The sequence below is a fragment of the Myotis lucifugus genome, unplaced genomic scaffold, assembly GCF_000147115.1.
Source record: "Myotis lucifugus unplaced genomic scaffold, Myoluc2.0 scaffold_762, whole genome shotgun sequence".
Taxonomy (NCBI): Eukaryota; Metazoa; Chordata; class Mammalia; order Chiroptera; family Vespertilionidae; genus Myotis; species Myotis lucifugus.
This window is the reverse complement of record NW_005871810.1, coordinates 209,645-236,697: the sequence shown is the minus strand read 5'-3', so window position 1 is coordinate 236,697 and position 27,053 is coordinate 209,645. Positions and strand designations below refer to the sequence as shown.

Below are 27,053 nucleotides of genomic sequence, written 5' to 3'. Positions count from 1 at the left end.
TGAGCCACGCTGGCCGGGCTATATCACCATCTCTCGATCTCAGCACTATGAACATTTGGGGCCAGATAACTCTCTGTGGTGGGGGCCCGTCTGTGCATTGCAGAACTTTAGCAGCACCCCAGCCCTCTACCCACTAGATGCCAGCAACACCCCCTAATGGTAGCCATGGAAACATCTGCAAACATTGCTGTAGGTCCCGAGTGAAGGGGTTCCAGCCGCTGGAGAGCCACCGCCCTCGGTGATGTTTCCCTTTGTTTTTGGCATATCTGCCCATTTTCAGTTGTGTGTTTTTTTTCCTAAAATAGACATAATGTACTTTAATCGTGTAAAAAAATTCAGTGTTTCTTAATGTCCCATTGCCTGTGCTGTCAAAAAAAACCAAAACACTCAGATGAAAAGATGTTCATATTGATAATAAGTAAACTAACTTTATTATGATTTTAAAATAAGTATAAAAAACACATACAAAGGCCTCCCCGCTGTCCGTATTCTTCATGGGGCTTTCAGATAGCCACAGCCTTTAGACTAGACATTCTGAGCGTAAGTACACACCTTCACAAAGAATTCTACATGTAGAAGAGGCTTTACAAATATGGTTAATCTCCACAGGGTCACTCATAAAAGCAAAAGTTATAGACACTAAAGCCAGCACTAGGAAACCGAGTCGGTCACGGCACATTCCCTGGGCAGACTACGTACAGCATTAACGGGACACTTACAGAGCACGGGTAGCAACGGGAGAGCGGGCTATGGCAGGTCGGTAAGTGGGGGAAATGTGTACAAAATTGGCGCTGTCGCGTCGCCACTGGCAAGTGGGACTGTAGCGGCGATGAAAAGCATCGCAGCGCCCACAGCTGAGACACACCGAGACGTCAGAGTGGCTGTCTGCTTCCCAGTGGCGTTCTGGGTGATTCCTGTCTCTCTGGTCTCCTGGCCTGTCCAAACATTCTATAAAAAGCATGTGTGTGCGCACAGCGAGAGAGAAGACAGTAAAATAGGTATTTTTAAAAACTTCACAATGGCCCTGACCAGTTTGGCTCAGTGGATAGAGCATTGGCCTGCGGACTGAAGGGTCCCAGGTTGGATTCCGGTCAAGGGCATGTGCCTTGGTTGTGGGCACATCCCCAGTGGGGGGTGTGCAGGAGGCAGCTGGTCAATGTTTCTCTCTCGTCGATGTTTCTGACTCTCTATCCCTCTCCCTTCCTCTCTGTAAAAAATCAATAAAATATATTTTTTAAAAAAAACACAAAAAAAAAACTTCACAATGATCACCAACAAAAATGTGCCAAGATCCAGGTAAGAAATATGTCTTTAGATGGATCGATGCACGAATTTCCATCCAAACCATAAAAATAACTTTGTTAGAAAATTAAACACATGCAGAAAGTACAATAGAGAGCAAATGTGATCATATCGACATTCGCCAGCTCCGGGGAGGGTGCAGTCTATGGGGTGATTAGCCTACGCAGATGGTCAGCAAAAGGCTGAATGTAGTAACATGACGAATGGCAAACACAGGGTGGTTTTTATGAAAAACAAACTGGATAAACATTTTTCCAACCGAGGATCACATTCTTCAAAAACAGAGGCCCTCGTTTAGAAGGAGATAAAATGGGCTTTGACTAGAATGAACGAACGAGGATGGATTTCAGCCGCCTCATCGATTTTGACCTGACTTGTTGACATTCACCCGGGATGATGGGCCACCCGGCCCGCGGGAAACAACTCCGGCAGACAAAAGACAGGCCTGGAACCTGTAAGGCAATATTTGCCCAGCCTGGCCGCCCCAGGTGGCTCCGGGGAGCGCCCTTGTTCGCGCACCCCTCGCCCCGGCCTTCCATGCGGACGCAGACTAGATCTTACAATAGACCTCAAAGAGGGAGGCAGCTGCGTGCATTCGGTAGAAAATGGAGAAGGGCATGGCCAGGTTGACCACGATGATCCAGGGCTCGAAGCCAAAGACGATTTCCTCCAAGCCGTTGTCGTACTCAGGCCGGCAGCCGAAGGCGGGCGGGATCCACAGCTGCAAGAGAAGGAGATCGTGCTGGCCACCGCCGAGGAGACCCAGCCAATCCCGGGCCCCTGGGCAGGGAGCCTGAGGTACACCTGTCAGTGATGCGCAGCCTCTGCACCGGGGCTGTGCGGTCCCCAATGTGCCTTCCTTTCCCGAGTCTTCAGGGCTTGGCTCCTGCCTCTCTCTCTATCAGGGACACCTGGCTTCCCTCTGCTAAACCCTACCTTCCTCCAAGTCCTGAGACACCACCTCTCCCAGGAAGCCCTTCTGGATGGAACCAGTCTGGGCAGGAACTCCCTCTGTGCTCCCGGGGCCCCCAGTGTTTACCTACAGCAGAGGCTGCCTGTTGGTCTCACCCACCTGCACGTACCTACACTGGTGCTTGGAGACCCCGGCCACACAGGTCTGGGCTGTGAGTTCTGTGGTCTCCTCTCTGGCCTGTCCTTGGCTGAGAGAGGCAGCCCAGGCCCTGCCCACATCCTCCTGGTCAGGGGGAGGCGCACCTGCTTTGGAGCCTGACCTGAGTTCATGCTACTCATGCTACTTCTAGGCTACAACTTCTTCAAGCCTCAGTTTCCTCATCTGTAAGATGGGAATACTAACACCTGTCTCAGAGGCTCCGGTGAGAATACAATGGCAACTAATTTGCAAAACCTATTATTTTTGTTGCTCGTGGAACCTACACACTGGTCCCCTCGGTCTCCCTGTCCCTGTTCCTCTGCACCCCACCCCCCCCAACCCCCTCTTAAATGTCAGGCTCCGGTCCGCTTCTCCGTCACACCACCAGCCTCCACAGCTCTCCCTCCCACACTGTGCACGCAGCCTCTGGGATGACCCCTGGGACCCTCTCCTGGGAGTCACAGCCTCATGAGCCCCGCCCCCTCGTGTTGTGTTGAACCTAAGGACTCACTTCCAACAAACAGAATAGGACAAAGTGAGGGGGGTCACTTCTGGGATTAGGTTACAAGGACCCTGGGACCCACCTCGCTCAACCCCTCTTTCACGAGAGGAAGCGGCTGCCGCGTGGTGACTGCCCTAGGAGAGGCCACGTGGCCAGGACCCGCGGGAGGTCTCGGGCCTGCCAGCAGCCACACAGGTGGGTTGGAAACGGTCCCCTTCCCACCCCACAGTCAAGCCTTGCAATGATCACAGCCCGGCCGGCAGCTGGACTGCCCCCGTGAGGGGCCCTGAGCAGAGGCGCCCAGCGAGGGTTGGATTCCTGGCCCAGAGACACCTTGGAAAACAATGTGGGTGCGTTTACGTTGAGTGTGGGGGTCATTTCGTGCACAGCAGTAGGTTCTAGAAACCCCGGAGGATGCGGGGCCTGGGGAAGGAGGGGAGCAGATTACCGAGATGTTGCAGAGGAACAAGAAGGCTGCGATGTTCCTCAGGACGCTCCTCTGGGTGCTGCCCTGCAAGAGGCGGGGGCGGCAGGCCGGGCCCCGGGCCCCTGCCCAGCTCGGCTCCGCCTCCCCTGGGCCACTGACTTCTCTCAGGCACAGACTTCCGTTGGCTGCAGGTGGCATCTGGCTGCCCAGGTCCCGGGCCACAGCGTCGCTCTTGAGGCAGGAAGAAGCCAGGGGTGCGTCACCGCCGTTGCAGACCACGGCCACCCGCAGGGCCCTGATGTCCTCGCCGGGCATGCCGGGCACTCGGTGCGTGGCCTCGATGATGAACAGGTTCTGGATGTACTTCTCCACAATGACCAGGACGGAGTAGGGCAGGTTGTACCAGGTGTAGGCGGGGCGGGCCTCGGCGCAGAGGATGGCCAGGATGGAGCCCCAGGACAGGAGCCAGGAGCCGGAGGCCGTGCCCACCAGGAGGTCCGCGTCCAGTTTGCGGGCCGGGTTTTTGGACTCGTCCAGTGATTGCTCATCGAGCCTGTAAAGCCGGAGGCCGGCCAGCCCCGCGGCCCCCATGAGCGTCAGCAGGGCGCTGGCGTACAGGTAGAAGAGGATGAGCGCAGACTCGCTCTTGGTTTTGGAGCGGCCGATGTGGATCAGGTACACGGCCACCACCCCGATGGTGGCGGCCAGCACCGCCAGGCCCAGGCCCGAGCCCACCGCCACGCCCTGGTACCGGAACTGCATCTTCCGGTGCTGACGGTGCTGATGGCTGTCCACCCTGCGCCCGATGTTCTTCCACAGGACGTAGAGCATCGTGGAGGCCAGGATCTGGTACTCGATGTTGAAAGGGTAGAGGTAGTAGATGCCGTGGGAGATGGCGGAGCAGAGAGCCGGCGGGGAGCAGTTGCACGGCGGCGTGTGGTCATCCAGCTCTAGGAGGAGAGGGGCCACGGGGACATGGACAAGCCGAAGGCGTTGTCCCTGCGTGCTCGCTCGCTTGGGTTTCCCCGTGGAAGTAAAAGCGTGATTTCACGGCTTATTATCATGTTTAATATCACGGCTAAATTGACAACCATGAACATCCCCAAAAGAGAATTGATTACATGAATCACATTTTGTCCATCCATTGGAATGTTACATTATCAATCTATTATAAATGTAGACATTTACTTAGCAACATACAAAAATGTTTGCAAGATATTGTTGAACCAAAAAGGAGTTTGCCGCCCGGCAGGAGTGGCTCATGGTTGAGTGTCGACCTATGAACCAGGAGGTCACAGTTTGATGCCCGGTCAGGGCACATGCCCAGGTTGTGGGGCTCAACCCCCAGTGTGGGGCGTGCAGGAGGCAGCCGATCTATATTCTCTCTCATGATTGATGTTTCTATCTCCCTCTCCCTCTCCCTTCCTCTCTCTGAAATCAATAAAAACATATTTTAAAAAGAATTTCATTTTTTTAAAGCAGCTTGTCAAAGCATCCAGAGCATGACTCTGCTTTTGCAAATTACAGACCTACAGATGACAGAGAGAGACAGAGAGACAGACATAGAAAAATGAAAATGCTAACAATGGTCATCTCTGGGAGGAAAACGGCCACTGGTTTTTCTTTTCTATTTTCCAGCAAAGGAAACTTTCACATCCCTTTTCCCAGCTTTACTGAGATACACTCAACACGCAACACTGTGAGTCTATGGTGCTGAGTGCGTGACTTCCTTCTAGACGTTGCTCCCCTGTGCTTCTAAGCTCTCAACGTGAATTTGATTTGCATGTGTGATTTAAAAGTTATTATTAAAAAATAACTCCGTGAGGGAAAAGGCCCATCCCATCAGCAACTATTTCCCTCTTGAGACCATCTGATGCTGACAGGTGGGGCGTAAGACAGCACCTCCAGCCCCAGCGGCAGGAGGGCCAGGCTGCACCACCTTCTGGAAGGCACTGGCCATGTTACAAAGACACGCTCCCTAACCAGGAGGGGACATGCTGGGAGCAAATAATGAAATGCACAGCAACAGCTGATGTGTGATGGGAACAAGACCCAAATCCAGTCCCCAGCCCACTGGGCCTTCCTCTACCCCACATTCCTCTCCACCCCAGGGTCCTGGTGTAGGAGCGACAGACCCTAAGAGCTAAAGGACTTGGCAAGAAAACGGAAAGGTGTAGTGCTGCGGGCTCTCCCACAGGAGCAAGGAGGGACGGGGAGGGCAGACATGACAAGCCAACTTTAAATGAACTAAAACCAATGAACCCAAACCTACCATTAGACGGCTATGGGTTTTTAAAAGCTATACTTTCAGTAGAAAGAACTAAAGGTCTGTAAAGGCTTAATTAAACACAGGCAGACACAACCACCAATCTTCCACGGTTGTACACAAAGTCATGTATCTCCATGCCGACCTGGGCCGTGCAGAGGGTGACCCAGATGATAACCCTGGGGTCTGACAAGCCCTGACTCACGGAGGAGCCCTCTCATTACACTCAGCACCCCCACTCACGGGGCCAGCAGACGGACTCGGGGGGTTGGGGACTGTCTGGCCAATGCTGCGCCGGGCGGGCCCTGTGGTCCTCGAGTCGTTCTGCTCTCTGCAGGTCTCCCGGACGTGCCACCGCGGCAGCGGCCACGCGCACACTCACCTATGGTGATGTTGCCGAAGCCCAGGGTGATGAGCCGTTCCTTGTGCTCATTCAGCTGGTGCTTCGACTCGTTCAGGACGCTGTTGGCCCACAGAAGCAGGTTGGTGAACACCGAGTGGATCACCCCGAACCTGCAAAACACACGGACATTGCATACACACGCGTGTGCGTGCACACACACACACACACACACACACAGACACACAGGCCTCCTTCTTAGCCAGGACCCTGGTTTCATCTGGCAGCTCGGTCCCTGGGTGGGTCCTCTGACTGGCTGGGAGGGGCAGTTCCACGGGAACTACCCAAACCACCGCCTCAGCATTCCGCCTTAACCTTGAACCTGCCAGTCCTCAACTCACTGTCTCTGGGACAAAAAGAAACTGGGTCTTGGAATCAGGGATGCAAGGATGGGAATTTGTTAAAAGCAGCCAATGAACCTACGATACCCCAGGCCCTTTCCCCTCGAAGGGAAGAGGAGAGAACAATGAGGGGACGATGGCAGGGCTACAGCGGATGTCGGGAGAGTTGGGAACGCTACTACTGTTGGTTGGCCAACCCAACAATCATCATCCGCCTCCTCTGCCTCGTCACCTGCCTCTGGCCACACTGGGCCAAGCCCGAGACTTGCTGTCTGCCTCCCTTGCAGCTAGGCATAGCCATGGTGCAGTGGGGTGTGAGGTACTGAAAGCGTTTGTTTTCTTAATGAGTAAGATACGCTTAAGAAAGGCAGACTTACTGTCATTCTTCCCTTTTTCCCCAGCCTTGTAGACATGGAGGCTGGAGTGTGGGCAGCAATATTGTGACCGTGAAGCAACCAGCATGGGATGAAACCCTAACCCACTGAGGATGGCAGAGTGGAAACATTAAAAAGCCTGTTCTGGCCCGGCGTGGCTCAGTGGTTCTATTCCCGGCCACGGCACATGCCCGGGTTGTGGGCTCGATCCCCAGTAGGGGGTGTGGCCGGAAATGTGGATGGAGAAAGCGAGTCTGGGGCACGTCAGGGAGGGGTGGGGACTGCAGCACATGGAGGGCAGCCCCACCTGGCGGCACAGCTCCAGCTCAGCCCCAGCTCGTTGCTGCCAGGCACCCTGGGCTTGCCAAACCTTCCCGTTTTTCTAGGAAAGTCTAAATCTAACACCTAAAGGTGGTAAGTGACTCAGGAATGTTTAACACTTAGTCCTTCAAGCAAAACAGGGTCAAGCTGTATGTGTATCTGGTTCAAACCACTCACTGGCCAGTTTAGAAACGAGGCTCAGAGGCAGAGAGAGACTGTGTGCAACCGCTCAACCAGCAAGGCCGGGCAGGACACGCCCCTGCCCCTCAGAGTCCCCTTGGAGGAGAGGCCCTGGCGGGAAATGCCTGGGTACCCGGCCTAGAGCAACGCTGTCCACACACAAGTAATACAAGACACACGTGTGTGGTCTTATATTTTCCAGTAGCCACATTAAAAACAAACAAACAACAACAACAACAAAAAGAGTAAGCCCGGCTGACGTGGCTCAGTGGTTGAGCACCGACCTATGAATCAGGAGGTCAAGGTTCTATTCCCGGTCACGGCACATGCCCGGGTTGCGGGCTCGATCCCCAGTAGGGGGCGTGCAGGAGGCAGCTGGTCAGTGGTTCTCTCCTCACTGATGTTTGTATGGCTCTCCCTGTCCCTGCAGGAAGGGCCTGAAGATCCGAGGGCCTCCTCCCCGGCCACGAGCAAAGGCTCTGCTTGTTGGGATGGAGGGAGCGTTGGTCTCAGAGCTGTAACCCAAGCAAGAGGGCACTGGCGGGTTCTGTTTGCTCTAAAGCAGTGATGGCGAACCTATGACACGCGTGTCAGAGGTGACACACAAACTCGTTTTTTTGGTTGATTTTTCTTTGTTAAATGGCATTTAAATATATAAAATAAATATCAAAAATATAAATCTTTGTTTTACTATGGTTGCAAATATCAAAAAATTTCTATATGTGACACGGCACCAGAGTTAAGTTAGGGTTTTTCAAAATGCTGACACGCCGAGCTCAAAAGGTTCACCATCACTGGTCTAAAGGCACCCCAGGCTCACTGTGCAAAGCACTGGTCCCCAGTTTTACCTTTCCAGGGTTTTGAAAGACTGGATGACATCCTTGGCGTGTCCCCAAAGAAAGTACACCTGGACGGGAATGAATCAGAGAAGCGCGCCTCAGCAGGAACTATCGCGATGTCTGCACACTCCAGAGGCTCTAAAGCTCAGGGGGAAGGGGTGTGAATGCGGGGGCGCCCGTGGCCTCCCACCCTCAGCATGGCAAGTCCCTCTCCTCATCTCCTCATCACCTCATCTCGGGGACAGGGCCCTTCCTGGTGGGACAGTGCCCGGGAGCGCAGGGGTGGGAACCAGAGGGGGGTCTCCAGGGTTGGGAGGAAATGGTGTCGTGGTAATTGAGGATGTTACATGGACACTTGTCCTCGCCCCTGTTAACCTGCTTACATCACCCGGTGGACAGTTCCTACCCCAGCGTCCAGAAGCAAATGTCAAGCGCTTCATGTGAAAAACAGCCTTGATCCAGGCCAGTCATTCCACGCGGCCGCACGGTCCCGTTTTGGACGCCCTGGGATACAGAGGCAGCATAGCTGACAGAGGGATGTACCTGCACCAGCGTGTGCACCGCGTGCGTGACGGGGAACACTCCCTCGGTGGCTGACAAGCAGTCAGAAAACCCAACGAAGTACCCGATCTTAAGGCATCCGAGGACGACGGTGATGATGGCAAACAAGGTGATGCTACCTGCATGGCGAGGGCAGAAACACACGTGCAAGGGTTACTGTTCACTGAGAGCATTTGAAAGCAGATTCCAGCAAACCCTGGCACACATGGTCAAATGATTCCCGACAAGGGTGCAGAGACCACTCAATGGAGAAAGGACAGTCATTTCAACAAATGATGGCGAGGAAGAATAGAGCCGGACCCTTCCTTTTCATAAATTATGTCCGAAAATTAACTCAGAATGAGTCAAAGATTTAAATGCAGAACTGAAAGCTGGAAAACTCCGAGAAGAAAGCGCAGGGGGAAAGCTGTACAATGTTGGACTTGGCGATGGTTTATTGACTATGACACCAAACGCACAGGCAACGAAAGGAAAGGTAGATAAATTGGGCCACATCAAAAGGAAAAGAAAAAATTGTACAACAAAGGACACCATCAAATACTTATAAATCATATCAGATACAGCATTAGCATCCAGAATCTACAAAGAACTCTGATTTAACGGCAACAAAAAAAATACAACCTAATGAAAAAGGAGCAAAGGACTTGAACAGACAGTTCTCCAAAGGAAACAACTGGTGAATTAACACATGAAAAGATGCTCAACATCACTCATCAGTAGGGAAATGAAAATGAAAACCAAGTCCCCTCCAGGGTGGCTTCTGAGGGGGGGGGGGGAGACAGAGGAAAGAGGAGAGAGAGAGAGAGAGAGAGAGAGAGAGAGAGAGAGAGAGAATAACAATGCTGACAAGGCTGTGGGTAAATTGGAACCCTGTGCACCCTGATGTGACTGTAGAGTGTGCAGGTGCTATAGAAAACAGCATGGCAGGTTCTCAAAAAGAAAATTGTATTTCTGAGTGACCCAGCCATTCCACTTCTGGGCACATACCCCCACACACGGAAAGCGAGGATGGGAAGAGAAGCTTATAGCCATGTTCCGGAACTTTCCTCACAGCAGCCAAAGGGCGGAGGAAGCACACCAAGCGCCATCCGCAGAGGCCCGGATGACCACACGGGCTCTGTCCACACGGCAGGTCCATCGGACACATGCAACCACGTGCACGCACCCTGAGGGCGTCATGCCAGGTGAAATAAGCCAGACACTGTGTGACTCCATGGACATGCGGTTCCTGAGAGCAGTTACATTCACAGGGGGCGGGGCGAGGAGGGAGGAGGGCGCTGCGTTTAGTGGATGCAGTTTTGCAAGATGAAAGCTCTGGAGATTAATTGCACAATATGACTGTACTTAATATTCCCAACCGTATACTTAACATGATTAAGTTGGCACACTTGGTCATGTGTATTTTACCACAATTAAAAATAATATGCATATCTAGTAAGTTCTACTATTGGCCTGACAAGCTGAAACTGGAAGACAGGTGTGTGTCCTGTGTGTCAGTGTACCCACCCCTGCACATCCGGGCTCTGACAAAGGGTAGACACCCAACAGGCTGGCGGAGTCAACGGCAGGCCCCAGAAGCTTCTCTCCCAAGATGATCCATCTAAGAGCGTCACTGTTCTGGTCAAAACTCCCAGTTCTCTGACCTAAAGTCCTGCTCCCTAAGGAATAAAGGGCCCCACTGGCCTGGCGCAGTGGTTGAACGTCAACCTATGAACCAGGAGATCACGGTTCAATTCCTGGTCAGGGCACATGCCCGGATTTCGGGCTCAATCCTCAGTGTGGGGCGTGCAGGAGGCAGCCAATCAATGATTCTCTCTCATCATTGGTGTTTCTCTCTCTCTTCCTCTCTGAAGTCAAGAAGAAGAAGGAGGAGGAGGAGGAGGAGGAGGAGGAGGAGGAGGAGGAGGAGAAGAAGAAGAAGGAGGAGGAGGTGGAGGAGGAGGAGGAGAAGAAGAAGGAGAGGAGGAGGAGGAGGAGAAGGAGGAGGAGAGGAAGAAGAAGGAGAAAGGCGAAGGTACAGAGGCCTACGGGAACTCACAGCACTATCTTCGCAGCCCATCTACAAACCTAAAACGTTTTTAAAATAGAAAGTGTGTGTTTTCAGTGATGGGTTAGGGCTCCATCGCGGCGACACGGAGAGGTCTGTGCTGCATGACGTGAAGAAGGGAAGGGAACTTTCTCCGATGGTCTATCCAGCGTGGTTTGGGCCAGAAATAAAAACGAACAAAGAACATGCATATAAGAAAGAGACTGGAAAGGAATGTGCAGAAGACATGAACTGGGAACTTGCAACAAATGAAGCAATTAGCGAGAAAAACGTAATGACCGTGGGACTGACCAACGTCAGCGTTTCCAATCCCTCCTCGGGGCAGCGCTGAGCGCCGTTCACACGTTCTCTCCCACGGACGGAGGAAACCGGATCGTGTGTGACATGCTTCACAGCGTGAAAGAGCGAAGGGCAGGGGCCCTCACAGTGAGCTATAACATTACACCCCCCCTAGGAGCGCCCCCCGCCCCCCTGCCGTGAGCAGTAATGCAATCGCCTGGATCCTTGCCTTCACTCAAAGCCATATAGAAACATCGCTAAGTCCCATTTTCTTAAGTCCTGGAAAACCCCCGGTGAAACCAGAGCCTTTGTAAGAGGAGATTCAATCGCAGTGCTTTGAACTGGCTGGACAAACGCATAGTTCGTGTTGATTACAAAGAGACAGAGCAAGAGCAGGCGAGGCAGGTGGTTGGGGTGGCAGGTCACAGGCAGCCGCTATGGGGACCTGGCACCAGTCCAGTGAGCTAGACAAATCCCTTCCCTGCTCCCAGCCTCGGTTTTCCCGTCTACAATGAGACTGGCCCGGTGGTGGGGGGGAGGGGGAGAGGGGGTGTTAAAACACCCCTAGCTGGGCTCCACCCCCAGAGTTTTTGATTCGCTGGGTTTGGGGTGGAGCCCCCAAATTTGCATCTCTAGGAAGCTGCCAAGTGGGGCTGATACTGGTGGTCTGGGACCCCACCTTGAGAACCACTGGTCTAGAACATCTCCATCACTGGCATCTCAAGGGCTGTGATGAATCCATCAGGGGCCTTCTCACACTCTCAAAGTCTTTTCTGCCTCCATCCCTTCACCACCCATGGATTCATTCACCCATGTATTTATACAACAAATACTGTGCATGAGGCATTTGCCAGGGGCTCAAAGGTACACCAACAAGATTGCTGGGGAGACAAACATGCACAGGTGGAATGTTGCACAAACTGGGGTGTGCACAGGGCAGACAGATGTGCTGGCAGCAGGCGTCTGGTCTGCCGCCTGGGAAACCAGAGGCTGAGGAGGGCCGAGGCCAGGGAAGGACTGTAGCTCAAGGACCCTCCTCTTCCCACCAAGGCATCCTCGCTTGTCAGGGCAAAAGACAGGAAGATATTTGAAGACATGCAAAACATAGTTTGTTCAGCAACTGTTTGTCAAGAAACAACTATGGTCCAAGCACTGTCATGGGCACTGGGGATATAAGAAGGGCAATGAAAGAAAATATCCAGCCCTGGCCAGTGTGGCTCAATGATCAGAGCATCTTCCCATGCACTGAAGGGTCATGGGTTCGAGTCCTGGTCAAGGGCACGTACCTGGGTTGCAGGTTCAATCCCCAGCCCCTGTAGGGGCATGTGTGGGAGGCAACCAATGGATGTGCCATTCTCACATCAATGTTTCTCTCTCTCCCTCCTCCATCCCTTCCACTCTCTCTAAAAATCAATGCAAAAAATATTCTCGAGTGAGGATTCACAAAACAAAAAAAAAACGTAGCTGCCCTCAGTGAGTTTAACGTTCTGGTGGGGAAGACAGAAAACAAACAAATAAATGAATAGAGAAGAAGTGCCAGGACGTTCTAAGTACACGCAGAAGAGCAGCGCCTGGAAGAGAACTGAGGGTGATGACGGTGGTCAGAAAAGCACACTCTAGGGTCGGAGAAAAATGTCATCCCTGTAACTCGCCTGACAAAGGGCTTTAACCAAACAACCAGGCCTCACAGTTAGGGAAGGTGAAGAGGAGAGGGGGCAATAGTGAGCAATAAACTTGGCAAATTGGAGAGGCAGATGGATGTATAATGGAGGGAATGAGAGAAGGGAAGAAAGGAGGGAGGGAGCAAAGGAAGAAGGGGGGAAATGGATGATGGATGATGGATGGATGGATGGATGGATGGATGGATGGATGGATATAGGTCAATAGATTCACAGAAGAGAAAATAAGATAAGAGGCATTAAATCCAAAGGGATGATGAGAAGCTGTCTGGAAGTGTGTGATTTACAGGCTCAGTAGAGACTTGTGACAGAATAGAGTTGGAGTGGGACTGGGTGGGAAACAGAGATGTAAAGCCTTCCAAAGATCTCATGGTAAGGAGATGGGGACTGGGGGGCAAGAGGAGCAATCAGAGGGGACTGAGTGATTTCTAAAGGTCTATCTCATTGGGTAGAGCTTTCCACGCCCTGCCTGGGGGCTATGCTCTTGGCCATCCTGTCGGCTGCCCGCATTGTCTGGGTAATCGTGGTGCAGGGCCAGCCGTGCCTGATCACCCACCCCCCACAGCCCAGCCTGTGCCTGGCACCCAGTGGGGACTCAGTCCAGCGGGTGAACCAAAGCAGACCACAGGCTCTGCTCCGCCACCAGGAGGTCGCCCCCATGCTGTGGGCTTGGCTCCCTTCTCTGCTGCTCTCTGCAAGGTCTTCAAATCCTTCCGCTCGATGGAGAAGACAGAAGCGAGATGAAAGTAGGGCTATGCCTTCCCTGTCAGCCTTAATGTCACACCCTCTGCCCTAAGCAAGGAGCAGGTTCCTCGTCTCTTTCTCACTCTATCCCAATGTTGCCAGCAAGGGGGGCTCAACCCTCCTTCTCGGCCCTCCCGGCTTCCTGGTGTACGTAGGGAACAGCGCCCACCTCAGGAATTGCTGGGACATTGAAAACATTACAAGGGGTGAATAGGAGCATAGGGGGATGGTGACTGAAGGGTAAGGGGGTCCTTTTTGAGAGGACAGAAACGTCCCCTACCCTGACCCTACCTGTGAATACGCTAAAAGCCACCGGGTTATGCGCTCTAAATGGGCGACTGGTGGAGTTTGGTGGCTGTATCTCCATAAAGCTACTACGTAAAGAGAACTGAGAACTGCTGGGACACACGGATGCTACACCCTGGACGGAACAAGGAAGCAGGGTGCGTTTGGGAGGGTCTGCGTCTGCGGAGAAGAGGCGGTCACAGTAAGATGAGCATGCGCCTCGAGGCGGGAAAGCACAGGGCAGCCCAGGCACTGGTCATGAGCTTGCATCTGCCTGCACCTCAGGAGGGTAGCTCCTCGTCCGTCCTGGCTGCACTGCAGACTGCAGGCTCCCTGAGCACCGGGGCCCGTGCCTCTGTGTCCTGTAGCCCTTGACCTTGTCCCTCCACCCCGTCTCTGCCACCACGCCCCACAGCACCCGCCCCTCCTCATACATGTACTTTCTCACACGTGCGACAGCCCGCTTCCCGAACCCTCCACTGTGCTGCGGGCCTTTGTCTCCACAGCTCCTACAGCCGCCACCACCCACCCACCCACACCCCCCCCCCCCAGCCCCAGGCTGATCGTCTGTCAGCAGCGCACTCTGCCCTTCACTTCCAGTCCCTCGAGGGGCAATGAGCAGAGAGCTCTGAGCAGCCCCCTCCCAGGGACAGCACGCTGCACAGAGACGCAATGCGTGGTGCGCGTGGGTGCGGGTCATTTGAGGAAAAAAGCACTCGGTAAAAAGCTGACCTCATACAAGAAGTCCGTCTGAGGGTGATCACTCACACACACACACAAAAAGAACTGCTGCATCTAACAGCTGGGCCATGCTCCCAACGTCCCAGCATTCCAAACGCACTCCACACGCACGGCTGTTCTCGTTGTCCGTACCTCCATTCTGTGTTAGTAACACTTCTCTGGGCTTGAGACAGGACAAAAACGAGTAAAAAATAACAATAAACTAGCCCGGTCGGCGTGGCTCAGTAGTTCAGCATCGACCCATGAACCAGAAGGTTTGATTCCCTGTCAGGGCACATGCCCGGGTTGCCCAGTGTGGGGCGTTCAGGAGGCAGCCAATCAATGCTTCTCTCTCATCATTGATGTTTCTCTCTCCCTCTCCCTTCCACTCTCTGACATCAATTAAAATGTATTTTTTAAAACAACGACCTGTCCCACTTTTAAGAGACTAGAAGCAGAGCAGGAAGAGGGCTGGTCACTAATGTGATGAAACAGCTACTTCCCGGGTTTCGGGTCAGTGCACACACCGGGCCGCAGGAGACGGCCGGGCTGCTGGCGTTTCTTCCCCACCAGTCTCTGCATTATAACCCATCATTTCTACCACATGTTTAAGACCAGGTCAGTATTTCTCATCCCACAGCAAAGAGTGAAGACGGGGCAAATACAAAACGGAGTCATTTTCATTGAGCTGCTAAGTTATCGACCAGGCGAACGCTGAGGTATGAGGATCTATGATTCTCTCTCCCATTGGTTTTTCTCTCCCTCTCCCTCTCCCTTCCTCTCTCTCTTGAATCAATAAAAAGGGAAAAAAAGCATATTTTTTTAAAAAATAATCAATGACAGGTATTTTTTTAAAAAGAGCGAACAAGGCAGGGCTGGTTATCCTCCAGGATATAACTTTTACTTTGAGAACTGGGAGCTTTTCATCCTTTGGGACACCTCTGGGGTTTCGCCTACCTGTGTTCTAAGTTTGCAAACGCTCAGACCCTTGAATAAAACTCTTGCGCTCGGCCAACAGAAGTCCTCACCGCCTCGCACCCAGCAGATGCAGCAGAATATTTCCTGCTCAAGGAAAAGCCTTACAGCCGAGACCCCAACACTGTCTCTGGACAACCTCAGCGCCGGCATTCCACCGGCGGGCTGCTCGGAGCCGCAGACAGCTGAGCCGGCCAGGGAAGCCAGGGCAGAGCTAGGCCGAACCCGTCTTTCCAGCTCGGATTCCAGGGAAACCTCAGACACAGGGCTCAGGGCACTTCCCTTGGCACCATGACCTCCGACATTCTTCTGGCATAATTGGCCTCTCGCTTCTTTGATGAGCCACGGCTCACGGCGAGGGATGGACATGCTTTGCAAACTGTGTTCACTCGACATCTCCCAGCCCCTCCCTGAGAGGCGGTCGGGATTCTTATTTTACTGATGAGGAAACCGGACTCAGAAAGGTGATGGCACCCTAGCCGGGTTGGCTCAGTGGGTAGAGCGTCGGCCTGCAGACTGAAGGGACCCGGGTTCAATTCCGGTCAAGGGCACATGCCTGGGTTGAGGCTCGATCCCTAGTAGAGGGCTTGCAGGAGGCAATTAATCAATGATTCTCTTTTATCATGGATATTTCTATCTCTCCTCTCCCTTCCTCTCTGAAATCAACAAAAATATATTTTTTTAAAAAGCAGAAGAAAAAAAGAAAGGTGATGGTGATAGAGCCAGACAGCAAGCCACGCCTTCCACGGCCAGCACCAGCGCCATTGTCCACATGCCTCATCCGAACGGTTATGTTATTATGGGGCAACTTGCTGAGTGTCTAACAGCCACCATTTAGTGAGACCTACTGTGTGCTCTCTCTCTATTGCCTCATTTATTCTATCACTGCTCAGTGTCCAATAGACATCTCCCATTGTAACATGGCCACCAGAGAAGCCCGGCTCCACATTCTCACTTCTGCCCCTCCCCCGTGTTCCCAATCTTCCGAAATGCAGCACCATCCACCCACTTCCTCAGGCCCCAAAGCTTGGAGCCTTCCAAGAGGAGGGAGAAAGTGAGAAAAAAAGAGGGAGAGAGGAAGGAAGGGAAGAAGGAGGTGGGGTTGGGGAGGGGTGACAGAGAAAGGAAGGAATGCAGGAAGTGGGAGGAGGGAGGGAAAGAGAAAGGGAAGAACAGAAGGAGGGAGGAGGGAGGAAGTGAGGGAGGGACAAAGAAAGGGTCCTTCCGCTACAGGAAGCACAGGTTGAAAGCCTGTGTTTCTAATGTTTGTTAGCCTGTGTAAATCAATATCCTCAAAACAACATTTCACTTCTATTTGTCTGTTCGATACAGCACCGGATCACTGCCACTCACAGTCACAGAACCATGACCCTCCCTACAACAGCCATTTTCAGAACAGGAAGTTGGGCCACCCGGGAGTTGGGTCAGTTTTTCTCAAGACAAGATGAACTAGACACAGTCCCTGAGCCTGAAAAATCTAAAATCTCACCCGGATGACAAGGCTCATACCCAACGCGTCATAGTACAAGGCAGAAACTGGCAAGGACCCATGGCTCCCTGCGGAGAGCGTGGTGCCCCGTGGGAGTGAGCAGGCAGGTGGGGGGCGTTGGGGCAGGCATTCGAAGGGGAAGGGGGGGGGGGGAGAACGAACGAGTGCTGGGCACCACCTGTCGCTGCAGTCACTGGTTCCCCTCAGTGTGATTTCCGGGCTACACAGGCTGAAACTAGCAGGTGGGCAGATGAGGGGGTCACGCAAGGAGAGCGGAAGGCGCGCTCCACATGAGATCTGAACATGAGCATTCGAGCCAGTGTGCGGGGTGTGGACCTGCCTCTCCCGTGATGGCTTCTCAGACAGGGGCCTTCTCCACAGACACCCACTGCCTCCCCTTGGACCCGCATCATGTCTATCTCCCTGTCACAGACGAAAGCTCCGGGAGCCATGGGGAGGGTTCCCATCTTGATGAAGTTCCCATCAATGTGTGTGAGTCCCCGGCAGGTGCTCTACCCCCACCGCCCGAGCTTTATCTGCTCGTCCATACGTCATCCACCCCGCCTGCATTTTCTCAGCACCTACTCTGTGCCAGGCCCTGAATGGCTCCAGACTAAGAGACGAACATCATCGCTCTCCCCTCTGGTGGAGGGGACAAGAGTGTCAACAGGTAGAACAGTGTCCAGTGGGGGGTGTGCAGTCAGAACCTCAAAGGTGGAGGTAGGCTGGGAACACATCACTGGGGAGGAAAGGGGGGTTGGGGGGAAGGGCATTCCAGGAGGAGGGAACAGAATATGCGCAGTCATGGAAACATGCAATATTGTGACAGGACCTAAAACCTCTGAGACGGGAGCACTGGGTTAAAACTAAGGAACCCATCTGGGGCCCTAGCGGGTTTTGCCCAGTGGATAGAGCGTTGGTCTACGACTGGGAAGGGTCCCGGGTTCAATCCCGGTCAAGGGATGTACCTTAGTTGCAGTTCTCTGGCCCTGGACGGGGTGCGTGCAGGAGACAACCAATTGATATGTGTCTACATCAGTGTTTCCCTCTGTCTCTCCCTCCTTTCCACTCTCTCTAAAAAGATCAATGGAAAATATCCTGGGATGAGGATTAACCAAAATAATAATAATACCATTATTATTATTGTTGTTGTTGTTGTTGTTGTTGTTGAATGCCAGGATGGGGAGCGTGGCGTTCATCCTGGGGTCAGTGGAAGCTCTAACAATGGGATGCAAGGCAAGAGCCTGCGGGTGGAGAGAGGAGGCTACTGCAGCCAGCGAGGCTTCCCCAAGAAAGGGGGCGCCTGGAGGGCAGGGAGGGCAGACAGGGAGAGCCAGGGAAGATGCACAGAAGACAGAAAAGAGAAAAAGGCAGCGGGGAGGGGAAAGGGCACGGAGTGGCCCGGCTGCAGCCGGCGGGCGGGAGAGCAGGCCTCCCTCCCGGACTCACCGCGGAGCCAGCGCGCGCCGGCGTGCGTGTCCTTGAGGTGGACGAGGCGGGGGTGCGCGGCGCGGCGGCCCACGTACCACAGCATCCACAGCAGCTGCAGCAGCATGAGCGCCGTCAGCACGCACAGCAGGTGGCTCTTGCCCACGCCCGCGGCGTGCACGGCCCAGGCCAGCAGCAGCAGCAGCCCCGCCACGAACACGATCAGCCCGTACTGGCTGCTGCGCGCCTCGGCCAACTTCTGCGGGACGCAGCTGCGGGTGGCGCCCCGCCGCGGGGCCGGGGACCCCGGGGACCCCGGAGACCCCTGGGCCAGAATCTGAGACGGCGGGCAGAGCGCGGGCTCCGACGACCTTCTGTCCGGGGCGCTCCGTGCCGCCCGGGGAGAGGGAGGCGCCCCCTGGCCCTCGGGCATCCTTGAGTGGCCAAGGCCCGGCCCCCACCTGCTGCCCCTGACTTAGCGCTTGCCCCACGCCCTCTTCCAACCACCACCCTCCCGGTCACCCTCCTAGGCCAGCTTTCCCCTCTCCTGCCCCAGTCAAGGTGCCACCGTCCCCCCCGCCCGGCTGACCCGGGCTGGCCCCGGCCACCTCGCGCTCCCGGTGCGCACCGCCCACTTCCCCTCGCCCTGCGATGCTGGGGGCAGCCCTCCCTCCCTCCCTCCGCGACCCTGATGCCTCGGACCTCAGTCAGCCCTGCCCGACGGACGCCCGCCCGCCCCCGCGTCCTCCAGCTCCTGTCCAAGGCGCCCGGCCCAGCGAAGCGACAAGGGCCCTCCGCCGCGTCCCGCGGTGGGCGGGGGGGGGGGTCGCCCTGAGCAGCCCGGGGAGTGGGTGCGGGGGCGTGGCTGCGGCCCCGCTGAGCTCCCGGGATCTGCGGTGCGTGTGCCGCCCCGGGCTGTCCCTGAGGTCCAGGTGAGCCTGGAAGTCAGTGTCCGTGGGCGCGATTCCGCCTGTCAGTCGGCTGTCCTGTCCCCGCTGATTTCTGCGGTGTTTGCTCCGTTCAGGTCTCTCTGTCAGGCCAGCGGCTTCCCAGGCTGATCGCTCGTCCCTACATCTATGAATAGGGGGAGGGCGTGTCTTCTGTGTCTCTGTTTGTCCCTCTGGTGTCCCTGTGTGTCTGCAAGGAGACGCCCAGATGCGGATAGACGGAGCCACTTCCCAAACAAAGATCCCCTCTCTTCCTCCCACGAGGGATGGGGAGCTACTTCTGGAGGAGAGGAACTGAGGGTGGGGTGGCGGGGGTGCATGATACCTTGGCCCGAGCCCCTCCCTCAAACCCTCAGCCTGCTCCAAGCTGGCGCAGTCCACCTGAGATGCCACTAAGAGGTCCTGGGGACAGGCCTCCCGGGCCAGCCACCTGCGCAGTGAGGCAGGGCCCGCCCCTGGATTAATGCTCTGCTGTTGCTCTTCATTTTGCAGTGGATCCAGCAAAATGCAGCCAGTGCTGGTAGCCAGAGGCTCCTGGCTGCGGGAGCCCTGGGCCAGGAGGAAGCTACCCTGGGGACCCGGCCTTGCCTTCATTTTTTTTTTTCAGTTGGTTCATACATCCATGTGGTCAACGTTTCTTCCGCTCTGCGTCGTGGCCAGGCTGTTCTAGGCACTGGGGAGGGACTATGAGCTGACATTCTGGTAGAGACACATTCAACGGGCAAGTCCTTGTGGAGGCCCCCCTGGGAAGCTGGAGAGACGCAGCCCTGCCTACGGAGCTCCTGGCTTTGGATGAGACGAGCAAGCAGCCCGTGGGCAGGGCTGCCTGGAGGAGATGCTTGGGGAAGCCCAAGTCTGCCAGGCAGGGTGAGGGGTTCCCAGAGGAGGCAGCACCTGCAAGTTTCTGTACCAGGAGTAGGAGCTGGCCAGGCGACATGGGGCAGGGCAGGGCAGGGCAGGGGAGAGCGTTCCCCAGAGAGGATGGTGCACGTGCACAGGAACGAGGGTGGAAAGGCAAGCGGTGACCAGGGAATGTGTCCATCATCTTGATGTCCCTCGAGCCAACCAGGTGGAGGCTCAGTAAATAGACCGAGGAGGCACTGAACGCACACATGGATGGTCTCCTCATCTGGCCAGTGCGGGTGTGGGGTGGGATGGCAAGTCCTCCCCGCTGTGCTCTAGCCTTGCCTTGTTTTCCTCTGAGCACACACCCTTCCCTGGAATGTGCAGTCTGGGGCCTGGCTGCCCCATGAGGAGGCTGTTGCCTGTCCTGTCCACTGCTGTATTGTGCAGAATGTCGATCAGTGGTTTTCAGCACATAGTAGGTCTCAATAAGTGTGACCTGGTGTCCCCCTAAAAGATGATGAAGTCCTAACCCCAGTACCTGTGAATGTGACCTTATTTGGAAATAAGGTCTTTATAAATGACCACGTTGAGGTCATTAGGGTGGGCCCTAATCCAATGTGATTGTCCTTTTTAAAAGGGGAACATTTGACGACACACATCTATAAAAGCCTAAGTGACCAAACGACCAGTTGACCAGTCGCTATGATGTGCACTGACCACTAGGAGACAGACATTCAACGCAGGAGCTGCCTGCTGGTGGTCAGTGCACTCCCACAGCCAACCTCCCACCGGCCAGGCCGAGGGACCCCACCTGTGCACGAATTCATGCACCAGGCCTCTACTATAGATGTGAGGACACAGAAAGAATGCCATCTGGAGATCAAGGAGACCCCAGACTACCAGCGACTGGGAGCAAAGCCTGCAACAGATTCTCCTCATGCCCTTGGAAGGAACCAACCCTGCCGACAGCTCCATCTTGGACTTCTAGTCTTGAGAATTGTAAGACCATAAACTTCAGTTGTTCAAGCCATCCAGTTGTAGTCTTTCTCATGGCCACCCAAGGAAACCAAGACACCGACTTATTCACTCTGTGGCCCCCAGTGGACTTGTCCACCTGTCCATCTCTCTATCACCCACGTGTCATAATCAAATTAACTGTTTCTTAAAATTCTGAGCTCCCTAAAGGCAAGAACTATGTCTGATTCTTTCTGCTCTCTAGCATCCAGCTTTTTTTTTTAATCCACTGAGAAATGTGCACTGAGCACTGCCCCTGTGCCAGCTCTGGGACCAGCCCTGGGGACAAGATGAAGCTCGCAGTCTGTGTCAAATGCCTTGGGAACCCGGGAGGGAGGGAGAGCTTAGTGCCTGGCAGATGGCAGGGGCTCCGTGAGTGCCCGGGCTCCGTTAAAACCACCTCAGCTCAAGTCAACGTGGATTTGTAAGGAAAGGCAGTATGGAGTGGTGGTTCGGTGGGCGAGTTCTAACACCAGGCTGTGAGGTTTGATTCATGCCTCCATCGCTTCCTGCTGTGTGACACTGGACAAGTTACTAAACCTCACTGTGCCTCAACTGCATCACCTGTAAAATGGAGCTCTTAGTAGTAACCATTTTAACACGTTTCTATGAGGATACAATGAGTTGAGACACATGGTGCACTTTGGAAAGTGCCTGCCGAATATAATGTACCAAAGACACTTTACTTACTGAGCACCTACTATGTGTCAGTCATGGAGCTGAACTTACGAGAAACAGTCACTGGGAAGTGCCTGCCAGACCAGGGATTCGAATTCCTATGCTCCTTGTAGCTGGCTGGGGCCAGGTGAGTATGGTCAGTGCAGGCAGATGAGATATGGGCACTCCCAGGCCTGGCCAGCCCATGAGAACCTCCTGTGGGACCCTCCATTTTCTCACCCATCCCTCCTACCAGCTGGATGTTGACAGCAACACCAGAATCCTTGGGAGCCTCGTGCCGAAAATGGCAGAGCCTGTCAGCCTGCGTCATGTTAGTGAGTGCTGAGATTCTCCCTGCTGAAGCGGGAGCTGCGTGAATGAGAAACAAACTACTGTGCTAAGCCCAACAGTTCTGAAATCGACCACCTAGCGTTACCTTTACTCATTTAAAGTACAAAGAGTCTGGCTGGGGTGGCTCAGTGGTTGAGTGTCGACCTATAAACCCGGAGGCCATGGTTCGATTCCTGGTCAGGGCACATGCCCGGGTTGGAGGCTCGATCCCCAGTGTGGGGCGTGCAGGAGGCAGCTGATCAATGATTCTCTCATCATTGATGTTTCTATCTCTCTCTCCCTCTCTTTTCCTCTCCAGAATCAATTTAAAAATCCCAGCCTTAGATTTCTATCCAAGTAGTAAAACTACTCTGTAAGAAAAGAGAGGCAGGTAGGTGGATAGACGGATACAGGTAGGTAGATAGGTGGAGGGATGGATGATTCCTTTGCAGACTCTATCCAGATAGGCAGGCAGATAGAGGATTTGTGGCAGCTGTCACTGGGGCACTGAACTTTGGCCGCACCAAGGTTCCCTCCAGTGGATCAAACCAATGCCCTTGGTCATCCTAACTGCCAGGGCTGCACTGCACTGGACGCTGGCATCGCCGACTCCTGCCTGACCTCGCTCTTTACTTTAAATGACTCTCACACCCTCACATGCCTGTATCACAAACGGATCACAATGCCTTCTCCCATTCCCCATCCCAGGTCGCTCTGTCTTTCTTTCCCTCTCCATCACTATTCGCTGAGTAAGCTCCTACTGTGTGCCAGGTGCTGTAATGGTGGTTTATCAGCATTATTCCTACTACCCACAAGCATACTCGACAGATGTTCCAATTCGCAGCTGGAGAAAGACTACCACTCAGGGTCAGGCAGCGGCAGGACGGCGTGGCCCGAGCCACACACAGTGGAGACAAATCAGATCGTCTCTGGAAGTCCCTTTATGGGAAGAAGGATCCACATCAGGTACTTTCCACGTCACAATGCTCGCGATGCGCAGGTGTAAGGGGAACGTACTTGCGTGTGAAAGTGACTAGTCTTCAGGTCTCTGAACAGCACAGCAGCCTCTCTAAAAACAAACCTCATTTCTACAGGGAACTTTTCAGCGCTGATAGCTGAAGACAAACTATTCCCACGTTTATATTAACAAAATAACAAGAAAGTTATAAAAATATTTTATTCAAATAAGGAAAATAATTATACATACTTAGAAATCATTAAAAGTTCATATGTTAAACATGCTGAAAACCCAATGATTTACATATAATGGTAAAATCCAAAGAGGAATGCATAGAATACGTTTGGTTGGTCCTCTCACTAGCGAAGGCATTACACAGTGAGGTCCACAGTCACCGCTACCGGGTTAAAGGCACATGGACACGTCCGTCACCGCATAAGTGAAGAGTGAGCAATCCACCTACAACACTGGGAGCAACGCACATCTACAATGAAACTTCATTTAAACTTTCACACCAATACTTTCTCCATGATTCAAACAGATTCACACTGCAACTTAGTTATTTCTATTTTGAAGAGAATACTCCTATTCTGAATCTGAAAAATCATCTGAGTTTAAGAATATGCAAATAAATATAATTTATTCTCATTTCAACCACAGATCAGTGAAGGTACAATTTTTCCTAGAACACCACTCACTTCAGGATGCAGAAACACTGTAGCTTTTCCCCCTTTGGAACGCTGCCAGCCAGCTGGCTGTTTAATGGTTCAGTTTGCATGCCCTTGAACCTGAAAGAAAGCCAGCATTTATGTCCCACGTGAGACAATGGGTACTACGCTGTGGCTGTAGTGTGAGGAAGCAGTTCAATCTACAAGGCTTTTCATGACCATTGATACTCATATCAGAAGGGAGTTAAAAGCTTCCTAACATGTGCAAAAACTCAAAACCGGACAAAGAGTTAACACCATTTCAAGGGGAGAAGCAGGGGACATGGTCAGACGAGGTGACACTTGTCAAGAGGATAAAGGGCGCACTCTGAGAGTCCCGGGGGCCCCCCACAGCAATGTGGAGGGGACTCTGCACATCAGTGTGCTGTGGTCAGATTCTGCTCATCAGCGTGGCCATGGTCATGGATGTGCTGGCACAGTGTGTGTGGGACTCTGCTCATCAGCGTAGCCGTGGTCATGGATGTGCTGGCAGTGTGTGGGGGGACTGACTCTGCTCATCAGCGCGGCCGTGGTCATGGATGTGCTGGCAACATCAGGCTATGTACCTTCCTGTCCTAGTTACACTGACTTTCCTCTAAAACTCCAGAGGGAGAATATGCTGCTATTCGCGGACATGTCCATTTTCATTAGCACCCCGATAACTTTGACCTCTCTGAGCCTAATTTTCATCCTGTAAACTCATGTGTGAAGTCAACTTCCTCCCAGTTCTGATACAAGCGAAGGGAAGGGAGAGACCACCTGTCTTTTTCACCATGTCCCTAGCACTGAGTGAGTCCTTTGAACACACACGTGTTTAATAAATGTGCTGTCTGACACTCAGCAAGCAGACCCCACCGTGTGGAGCCACAGGTCCAAGGAGGGGCAGGGGTCTGTGGGGAGGCAGAAATCCCATACGTAACACGAAGGGAAAAGTTGGTGTGCCATCCATCAGATTTTTATGAGGCAGCCAGAACAGTCAGAAAATGGCAGTTTTTTCCCCCAATTGGGTAAAATTGTTCATTTCCCCCAAATTCCCATTCCTTAAGAACAATCTAACCCAGTGGTCGGCAAACTCATTAGTCAACAGAGCCAAATATCAACAGTACAACGATTGAAATTTCTTTTGAGAGCCAAATTTTTTAAACTTAAACTATATAGGTAGGTACATTGTTATTAACTTAATTAGGGTGTTCCTAAGGCTTAGGAAGAGCCACACTCAAGGGGCCAAAGAGCCGCATGTGGCTCGTGAGCCGCAGTTTGCCGACCACGGATCTAATCCATAGTCACTTGTATGTAAGTTGACTTCAATGAAGACTGCTCCCAGGTGTGAGCGTGTTTTTACTGGAAGGTGCAAGTACTGTCTCCCTGAGCCCTTTGGAGGATGGGGGGCCCTCTCGAGTCAGAACTACATTATACACAAGGGCAGGCTCTCCCTCCTTCCATCTGAGCTCAGCGGGAAACAGCTCCGGTGTGAACACAAATGCACCAAATCACAGGGAGTCACCTGAAACTGTCGTGAAAGATGTTTTCCAAATGAGGTCAGTAAGAGCACGGCCATTCCAGAGAGCTTACCTGCAGGAATCACCCGAGGAGTGAGATGAACATCACAAGGCCCATGAACTGGGTAAACAGCAGCAGCGGAGTGAAAAACGACCACACGGGCCATAAAGCGATGTTGAAGCTGAAAGGAAAAGGCCACAGGCTGACAACCAGCTACCATCTACACCCGCTTATTCTGCTGTAGAGTCTGCAGGTAGAGAACTGTTATTACTCAGTTTGGGCAAGTTCATTCAGCCAACAACATTATGTGTTTTGTTTTTTTCTCTCAAAGATGTGATCTAACTAATACTGGAACTATCACAATCTCTTCAACAAGTACTTGGACTAGAGTCACAGGTCTTCTAATGCAGGCCGGCTTGGCTTAAGGGAACTTAACACTCCGGTGTGGGGTGAATTTCCCGCCAAAATATAAGATGGCTCTGTCTTTTGGTTTTGTTCCATCCACCAAAAGGGTGGATTACAAACAAATATTTGGTAATACGCAGTTACAATCGGCCCGAGTTTACACGTTTCCCGCACTCCACCGCAAATCTATATGAACCGAGTTAAAGACGGCTCCCGCGGAGTACGCGCAATTCACGCGAGCCGACTTAACTCGTTTCCCCCACTCCAAGTGTTAAGTGATTAAAGTCGGGGTCTGCAATGGGACATGAACAAGAATGGCCGTAGTCTGCTCTCAGCCTCCCACGCTATCAAACCATTATGGTAAAAAGATGGTTAAAAGCATTTTTCTGTTAGAAACAGAATGAAAAAAGCAACCATTTATAACTTGCTATTAAATTTTCCACTGAGAAAAACACTATTCCTATCACTAAGGTAAGAGTAAAACACTTTAAGTGCAAATGACTTTTGTGAACTGAATTCATAAGAGCAGAAGGTAAATGGGAAGAACTATAGTCAAGTAAATGCTTCAGACAGTTATTGACTTTAAAATGTAACATTTTAGTAAGTAGAACTTTAAAAGAGCTATAATTATACTGTCCTGAAAAATTAAATAACATTTCTGGGGGTGACAGTAGCCTTGTAAGAAAATGTAACACAGCTGTCTACCTACATTACTGAAGGGCTAATAAGAGCCACATCATAACGTAATATGTTAAATACCCTTGACCTTCAACTACAGAAAATAAATCATTTAAAAAAAAAAAGATTTAAACTGAGTGTGTACAAAAGCAGGTGGTTTTCCAAAATCATAATTGATTTAACATCAAGAAAGGAACAAACTAAAGGGCTACATCCACGAAACAGCATTTCATCATGACACTGAGCCATGTAGACGGCCCTCTTGCTTATATCCATTGGCCTGTGGTAAAGCCGGTTTCTTTATGTTGTTTCTCTTAACGTCACAGACCCTAACGACGATATTAAGTGAGGACTCACTGTACATAGAGAGTAATTTTTCTCCCTGATAGGCAGAATCATGGGATTTATTTCTTTTGTATTTACTGTATTTAACAGATATTTCTTCAGTGAGCAAGTGTACTTTTGTAAACATTAATAAAATCACTTTTTTTCACTGAGTGCCTATTAACTTATGAAGAAAGACACTGACTGAGGTATTTTTATAAGAGCAAAAGAATAAAAACAACTAACCACAGGGAGTTGGTTAAATACATCATTAATGTCCATGTAGTGATAACTACGTAACTATTAGAAATAGTGAGGTACATCTACATATGGAAGAATTCCATACTATACTGTTCATTTAAAAAAAAAAAAAGAGCTCTAGCTGGCTTGGCTCAGTGGATAGAGCATCGGCCTATG

At 52.5% G+C, this 27,053-nt stretch overlaps 2 protein-coding genes across 4 annotated transcripts in view; both read right to left on the bottom strand.

Moving 5' to 3' along the window:
• Window positions 1–1,852: 1,852 nt before the first annotated feature.
• Window positions 1,853–18,703, bottom strand: OTOP1 (otopetrin 1). The gene is made up of 6 exons (XM_006106069.1): window positions 18,292–18,703; window positions 8,607–8,743; window positions 8,073–8,131; window positions 5,991–6,121; window positions 3,364–4,292; window positions 1,853–2,023 (listed from the first exon to the last, which is right to left on the bottom strand). Exons 1-6 carry the CDS (start codon window positions 18,701–18,703, stop codon window positions 1,853–1,855), a joined length of 1,839 nt encoding a protein of 612 aa, XP_006106131.1.
• A 4,520-nt stretch (window positions 18,704–23,223) lies between these two features.
• The window catches only part of LOC102422253 (transmembrane protein 128-like), a 5,795-nt gene continuing 1,965 nt past the window's right edge, over window positions 23,224–27,053 (bottom strand). The window contains exons 2-4 of one of the 3 annotated variants that reach the window (XR_001346095.2): window positions 25,302–25,410; window positions 23,721–23,810; window positions 23,224–23,489 (exon numbers count right to left, since the gene is read on the bottom strand). Coding sequence is in view for 2 of the 3 variants with exons in the window: in XM_014448095.2 (XP_014303581.1) it covers window positions 25,311–25,410 (100 nt within the window). In the remaining variant the exon portion in view is untranslated. Of the gene's footprint in view, window positions 23,811–25,301; window positions 25,411–27,053 lie in introns of all 3 variants that reach the window. The other 2 variants (XM_014448095.2, XM_014448094.2) reach the window with 2 other exon arrangements.

Excerpts from the sequence above, each read along its gene's own strand:
- OTOP1 (XM_006106069.1), bottom strand. The coding sequence starts at position 18,703 with ATGCCCGAGGGCCAGGGGGCGCCTCCCTCTCCCCGGGCGGCACGGAGC. Across the intron at positions 8,132-8,606 it reads CGGTGCACACGCTGGTGCAG|GTGTACTTTCTTTGGGGACA; the intron begins GTACATCCCTCT and ends ATTCCCGTCCAG. Across the intron at positions 2,024-3,363 it reads TGTTCCTCTGCAACATCTCG|CTGTGGATCCCGCCCGCCTT; the intron begins GTAATCTGCTCC and ends CTTCTCTTGCAG.